This window comes from Canis lupus, chromosome 25 (genome assembly GCF_048164855.1).
Source record: "Canis lupus baileyi chromosome 25, mCanLup2.hap1, whole genome shotgun sequence".
Classification (NCBI taxonomy): Eukaryota; Metazoa; Chordata; class Mammalia; order Carnivora; family Canidae; genus Canis; species Canis lupus.
In genome coordinates, this window is record NC_132862.1 from 33,433 (window position 1) to 40,979 (window position 7,547).

The 7,547-nt window shown below is 35.6% G+C and overlaps 1 protein-coding gene across 1 annotated transcript; it reads right to left on the minus strand.

The window, feature by feature from the left end:
- Window positions 1-2,244: 2,244 nt before the first annotated feature.
- On the minus strand, window positions 2,245-3,219 carry LOC140616922 (olfactory receptor 6C3-like). Its single transcript, XM_072797580.1, has one exon. The coding sequence runs from the start codon at window positions 3,217-3,219 to the stop codon at window positions 2,245-2,247; it is 975 nt and encodes a 324-aa protein (XP_072653681.1).
- Between the last annotated feature and the right edge of the window lie 4,328 nt (window positions 3,220-7,547).

The following is a 7,547-nucleotide window of genomic DNA, read 5'->3' on the forward strand; positions in this document are numbered from 1 at the left end:
ACTAGGTAACGTTTGTTTCCCTTCACATCACTTTTAAGAGATTAACAACTGAACATCTAGTTCCTTATGCACATTGTTACTGAGTGAACATCTACCTTATGCCATTTTTAAAAATTGACAATTCTCTATATAGTATTAAGTCCATTTCTTACTCCATATATTTAATCTTCCTTCCAATAACAATTTTTGGTACTATAATACTGCTAATACTTTATACGTTTTTGTCTTTGCTCACCATCAATGGCAGCTGAAGAGTTTCTTGCTTTGGTTTATTAAAGTTCTACTATATATGCAAGTATAATATTAGGAATTAGTACCCTCCCTGACTAGACTATAATAATATAATCATGCCCAAATGATATGAGAGTGTAAAATACCAGTAGAATTGTGCATGTTCTAAGTAAAAGCTATAGATATTTGCCAGTTCCCACAGTTTTAAATATGCATGAAATAAACACAGGGTTTTGTCTCTTTGTTGTGTTTTTCATATCCAGTTATCACATAGGCTATTATACCTCAAGACCTCAGGCAAATTCCTCGATCTTTCAAAGCATCAATTTGCACATTCGTAAGAAAGATATGATTAGCCTAAGTTGCCATATAGCTGTGAAGATTAAACATGATGCTAATTAGAACATACCTGGTTGAGCATATGGCACAGAATAGTTGCTCTCTATAGAAGATGCATTATTATTTATGAAATTCCTATCAAACTTTCACATGGCATAGGTATAAGGGTGACTGTCTACATCTTTCTCTGTTACGTATTTTAAAAAATGACACAGATATGGGATGGCTGGTGGCTCAGTTGGTTAATCATCTGACTTGAACTCGGAGCATGATCTCAGGATCCTGGGATTGCGTCTCCATCAGGCTTCCTGCTCAGATCCTCTCCCTCTGGCCCTCTCCCTCCCCTCCTCATGTTCTCTCTCTCTTTGAAATAAATAAAATCTAATATATTTATTTAAGAGAGAGCAAGAGTGAGAGCGATCACAGAGCAAGAGGAAGAGGAGAATCATACTCACTGTTGAGCAGGAAACCCAACTCAGGGCTTGATCCTAGAACCCTGTGATCATGATCTGAACTGAGGGCAGACACTTAACTGACTGAGCCACCCAGGGACCCCAATAAATAAAATCTTTAAAAAATAATAATACAGTTAAACAAGGGGCATACATTAAAAAGACATAACACATGCCTTAAGCATAATTAGAAAGCAAAAGATGTATGATTTTTAAATAATTTATAGGCAGTAAAATAAACACTCAGGTGAGTGGGAAGAACTGGACAGATATTGCCACTAGTATGCACAAAATATGATTGTTAGATAATCTATTTAATATTTTTTAAAAGATTTTATTTATTTATTCATGAGAGACAGAGAGAGAGATAGAGAGAGACAGAGACAGAGAGAGAGGCAGAGACACAGGCAGAGGGAGAAGCAGGCTCCATGCAGGGATCCTGACATGGGACTCGATCCCAGGACTCCAGGATCATGCCCTGGGCCGAAGGCAGGTGCTAAACTACTGAGCCCCCCAGAAATCCCCAATTTATTTCATATTTTTTATAGCTCTAAGAAAATGTAAGAAAAAATGTGATGTTAGTAACAATGTAGGGTTTAAGAATTAGTTAATTCAAAGTGTGTTTATTCAAGTCTTTAAAGTAAAAATAAGTACTTTTATTATTTCGAATGATCAGAAAAATGATTTTTGTTTTATAGCCACTAGCGTTCGATCTAGATTTGTAAATCAATGAGGAAAAGGAAACTATAGAGGGTTTGAAAGAAAGACACAATAGTTACTTTTGGTTTAAAAGAAAGCTTATGAGCAGTGAGTGTTATTCTATATGTTGGCAAATTGAACACCAATAAAAAATAAATTTATAAAAAAAAGGAATAAGCAAAAAAAAAAAAAAAAAAGAAAAGAAAAGAAAAGAAAGAAAAGAAAGCTTAAGGAAATGAGCACAGCCTTGCAAGTATCTGTGAGATGAGTATTGAAGGATATTGTAGAAGTTGAAATTTCATTTTTCCATTGCTGGATCTTCACTATGGCAGCCATTCATGTTAATACATACTTTCATTTGTTTCTAGAAAACACTACTTTGTTTTTTAAATTTTTTTTTATTGGAGTTCAATTTGCCAACATATAGCATAACACCCAGTGCTCATCCCGCCAAGTGCCCCCTCAGTGCCCGTCACCCAGTCACCCCCACCCCCCGCCCACCTCTCCTTTCACTACCCCTTGTTCATTTCCCAGAGTTAGGAGTCTTCCATGTTTTGTCTCCCTCTCTGATAGAAAATGCTACTTTGTGAAGCAAGTTCTTCAAAGCTTGTTTAACTTGCTGGTTCCTCAGGGTATAAATAAAAGGGTTCAACATGGGGGCAATCGAGGTGTTGAGAATAGCTACTCCCTTGGTCAGTGATGCTCTTTCTTTTGCTGAAGTCTTGACATACATGAATATACAGCTCCCATAAGAGATGGAAATGACAATCAAGTGAGAGGAACACGTGGATAAAGCCTTTTTCCTTTGACTAGCAGATGGGAGTCTCAGAATGGTGCTAAGGATGCTCACGTAGGATTGAATCACTAATGCCAATGTGAAGAACAGAATAACAAAAGCGAAGTAAAAGCCAATCATCTCTAAAAGCCATGTATCTGAGCATGAGAGTTGTAAAATGGGGAAATAGTCACAACAGAAATGATCAATTACGTTGGAAGCACAGAAATCTAGCTGGAGGATGAGGATGAGTGGTGGGAAAATGGTAAGAAATCCTAGTAACCAGGACCCAAAGACAAGCAGGGTACAGATTTTCTTGTTCATGATGATGATATAATGAAGAGGCTTACAGATGGCAACATAACGATCAAAAGCCATGACAGTGAGAAGAGGAAATTCAGTAACACCCGTGAGGATGATAAAAAATAGTTGAGCTACACAACTGTTATAGGAAACAGTCTTGATTTTAGTAACGATTGTCCCCCAAAATCTGGGGATACAAACACTGGTGAATGTAATTTCTAAGAAGGAGAAATTCTGCAGGAAATAATACATAGGAGTCTTGAGATGACAGTCTATCAAGGTGAGGATGATGATGGTTAGGTTTCCAGTGACACTTAATACATAAGCCATAAATAAAAAGATAAAGATTACAACCTGAAGCTGTGGGTCATCTGAGATGCCCAAGAGAACGAACTCTGTAATCATTGTATGGTTTCTCATGCTGCTTCTTATTTTCTTTAAGCAAAATCTCCTGTTGAAGAACAAAACAAAAAGAAAGAGTATGTGAATAGTAAAGGAATTTAAGATTTATTTTTTAATAATTTTTTTCATAAGATTTTTAAAAATTTATTCATGAGAGGCACAGAAAGAGAGAGAGACAGTCAGAGGCAGAGACACAGGCAGCGGGAGAAGCAGGCTTCATGCAGGGATCCTGATGAGGGACTCGATCCCTGGACTCCAGGATCACACCCTGAGCCAAAGGCAGATGCTTAATCACCCAGGCATCCCAGAATTAAAGATTTAAATGTTCACATTATCAGCTCCAAGGAATGAAGCAATGGAATTGTTTTCCTGTTTTTTTTTTTTTAGTTTTGCAATATCCATTCAATCCTGTTTAAACAGAAATATTTAAAACATCCACTCTTGCAAAGGAAAACCATGTTCACAGGTCTATGTTAAAAGTCCCTTCATGAGTGACTTTACATATGTACCTGTAACCACATTGTCTATATGTACAATACATCTCTTAATTATATGTTTCTACAACAATGTGTAGTAATTGTATCTTACTTTCATATTGAGACATTGTGTTCCAGTTTCCAAAATTGTGTGCTCTAAGGACTGAAATATCTGATTTTCAGTTTTAATTTTGAGGCCATTTAAAAACTTTATTGCATTGTAAGGCTTTGGTCGAAATTGACGACCTAACCTCAATTCCAGAGCTTAATAATAGCTATAATTATTTTATCCTTACTGTGCATTCTTTTAAATATGCTCCACTGGAATAGAAGTGTTTCCAATTACATAAATATAGGACTAGAATTATATTTTCATAAATAAAAGTAAAATTCTTAATTTATGGGAAACAAAAGTGAAGCCAGAAATATTGTCACATAGATAGACCTTACATCAATAATATAGTCCTAAAAAAAAATAATATAGTCCTTACTCCATATTGATCCATTTAAATCATTTTTATTATGTTCCTTATGTAAATTAACAATGAGCTTTGTTTTGTAATTATATTCACTTTTTCTTTTCACTCAAACTTTTTTGAGAACAAGAAGGAATCATAAAGGGTTTTTTTTAAGGCCAGTATATCTCATTGCCTTCTTTCTAGAAGGAGAAGACTAAGTAGAATAAAGAAAATTCTAAGATTTACTTTATAGAACGACAAATTGCTAAACTATAGTCTATATGGCTTTTGTCTGTGTTGTTCTCCCCTTATCTTGGCAACAAGCATTTTATTTATGCTATAGTTCTCAATAATATCTATTGTACTTCTTTTTATAGCATGAACTGGACAAGTCAGTAGGTCCGAAGTGTCAAAGCTTGTATAGTTTTCCTTCTTTTAATTTTTTCCTGAATATCAGCATTGTCTTCCTTTAGACACATTTTTGCAACACATTGCAACAAAATTGGCATACCAAAAGGCAGAGACTACTATTCTATTTTGAAGAAACATTAAAATATAAAATTATAAATAGTAAATATGTTAAAGTGATCATTTGGGGATCCTGCAATGTATTCCAAAAAATAACTCTTGAATGGGAGAAGATATACTAAAAATATAAAAAATATATTTTCGACAAATGCAGGATACACTTACTTTCTGATATGTATAATGATTCCAGACAGAAACATAATCCCAGGGACGCCTAGGTGGCTCAGTGGTTCAGCATCTGCCTTCAGCTCAGGTCTTGATCCCGAAGTACGGGGATCAAGTCCCGCATCGGGCTCCCTGCAGGCAGCCTGCTTCTCCCTCTGCCTATGTCTCTGCCTTTCTCTCGGTGTCTCTCATGAACAAATAAAATATTTTAAAAAAAGAAATATCATCCCGGATTTTCTCAATTCACTTAAAATATTAGAGGCAATGCATTCATAAGCTACTTCCTGAGACTTTTTGTCATTAGTTCATCCTTCCTTTATGACATGAAAGCCTTTTACACAAAGAAAATGCAGGCTTGATTGCATACCAGTTTTCTACAGCTTCTCCTATAAGTAAAGTAAGGTTTCTTTATTTATTTTATCTTTCTATATAAACATAAACATTGTTCTGATATGAATTTTTAAAAGCTACTATTGTAAACCTGAGAGTTCTTTAGGTAAATTTCCAGGGAACACTGCTTAATGACCGAAAGGTAAGCCATTTCAATGGATAAAAGGAAAACAAATTTACCTTTGCTAGTCCCTGTATAAATGTATGAGAGACCAGAATAAAGAAAGGCAAGAGGTAAGAGAGATGGACCCAAGAGGTATAGTGATGTCATGACATACATCTTCCAGAGAGCCAAGCAATATAGTGACAAAAGCAAAACTGTAGCTACCAGCATATATAATCAAACTAGTTTCCCCTTGGCTGTATTTCATTTTTCTAGTATGCACATGGCACTTGGTCTTCACTCAGAAGATGATTTATTCTCAATTCCTTTAGGGTTCATTAAATATAGAGCTGAGCTCCAATGCTTCATTGAAGATAGCACTCAGGTTTTATTCATTTATACATCTCCACTAGCACAAAGAAGAATGAATCCATCAAGAGAGATTTGTAATATTTTGAAACTCAGAGGCATATTTGAAACTCAGTTTTTATTTTTTATTTTTATTTTTTTCTTTAGAATATGTTTTCAAGGCTCAATACTCTTTTTTTATAATAAATTTATTTTTTTTATTGGTGTTCAATTTGCCAACATACAGAAAAACACTCAGTGCTCAGCCCGTCAAATGCCCCCCTCAGTGCCCGCCACCCAGTCACCCCCACCCCCCACCTTCCTCCCCTTCCACCACCCCTAGTTCGTTTCCCAGAGTTAGGAGTCTTGCGTGTTCTGTCTCCCTTTCTGATATTTCCCACTTATTTGTTCTCCTTTCCCCTTTATTCCCTCTCCCTCTTTGCCGATGACATGATACTCTACATAGAAAACCCAAAAGTCTCCACCCCAAGATTCCTAGAACTCATACAGCAATTTGGTAGTGTGGCAGGATACAAAATCAATGCCCAGAAGTCAGGGGCATTTCTATACACTAACAATGAGGCTGAAGAAAGAGAAATTAAGGAGTCAATCCCATTTACAATTGCACCCAAAAGCATAAGATACCTAGGAATAAACCTCACCAAAGAGGTAAAGGATCTATACCCTAAAAACTATAGAACACTTCTGAAAGAAATTGAGGAAGACGCAAAGAGATGGAAAAATGTTCCATGCTCATGGATTGGAAGAATTAATATTGTGAAAATGTCAGTGTTACCCAGGACAATTTACATGTTTAATGCAATCCTTCTCAAAATACCATGGACTTTCTTCAGAGAGTTGGAACAAATTATTTTAAGATTTGTGTGGAATCAGAAAAGACCCCGAATAGCCAGGAGAATTTTAAAAAAGAAAACCAGATCCGGGCGCATCACAATGCCAGATTTCAGGTTGTACTACAAAACTCAGTTTTTAATATTTTAATTTCAAGAGGTATATAGATATAATACCATGAGAAATAAGTGTCAAGGAATCAGTTATCAAATCAGTGGTATATAACGACAGACAGAACGGCCCTTATGTTACTAACTAACCCTCCAATTGCCCTCAGATTTTCAAATTAACCAGTATTAAATATTCTATCAGAAATTTCATTCATAAACATAGTGATATTCACATAGTTGGAGAGCATATTTTTTAATACAGTGGTAATACAATTTTTCTACAGAAAATGTTTGGTAATTTTTCTTTTTTTAAGTTAACAATATGTAATGGAAATCATTCCTTGTCAAATTGTACAGATGGGGACACCTGGGTGGCTCAGTGGTTGAGCTTCTGCCTTTGGCTCAGGGCATCATCCCGGGATCCTGGGATTGAGTTCCACATCGGGATCCCTGCATGGAGTCTGCTTCTCCCTCTACCTGTGTCTCTGTCTCTGAATTAGTAAATAAAGTATAAAATTTATACAGATGGGACTCCTCTTCTTCATAGAATGCCAGAGGAAACTTCTAATAGTTTAATAATTTCATTATTCGTTAAGATTCAAGGAATTAGCTTGCTAACAATTTTACATCATTAGCTTAAATGCTAAGTCCATTTTATGCATTCATTTGCACATATACAAATACTAGAATAAAATATATATATGAGTACCATATTTTGATGACATTTCAAAATTTCCCTCCTACAGACAAGAATGAGCCCTTTTTATTGCTTTCTAGCCTTCACAGATGTTGGAAACCATTCATACATTCTATAAACAGAGAGACAGAAATGAAACCACAATTCACATAATGAATTATCTTAAAAACCGGATCACTGTGCCTAAATTTTGAGGTTCCTTAAGAGACTCAATATCTT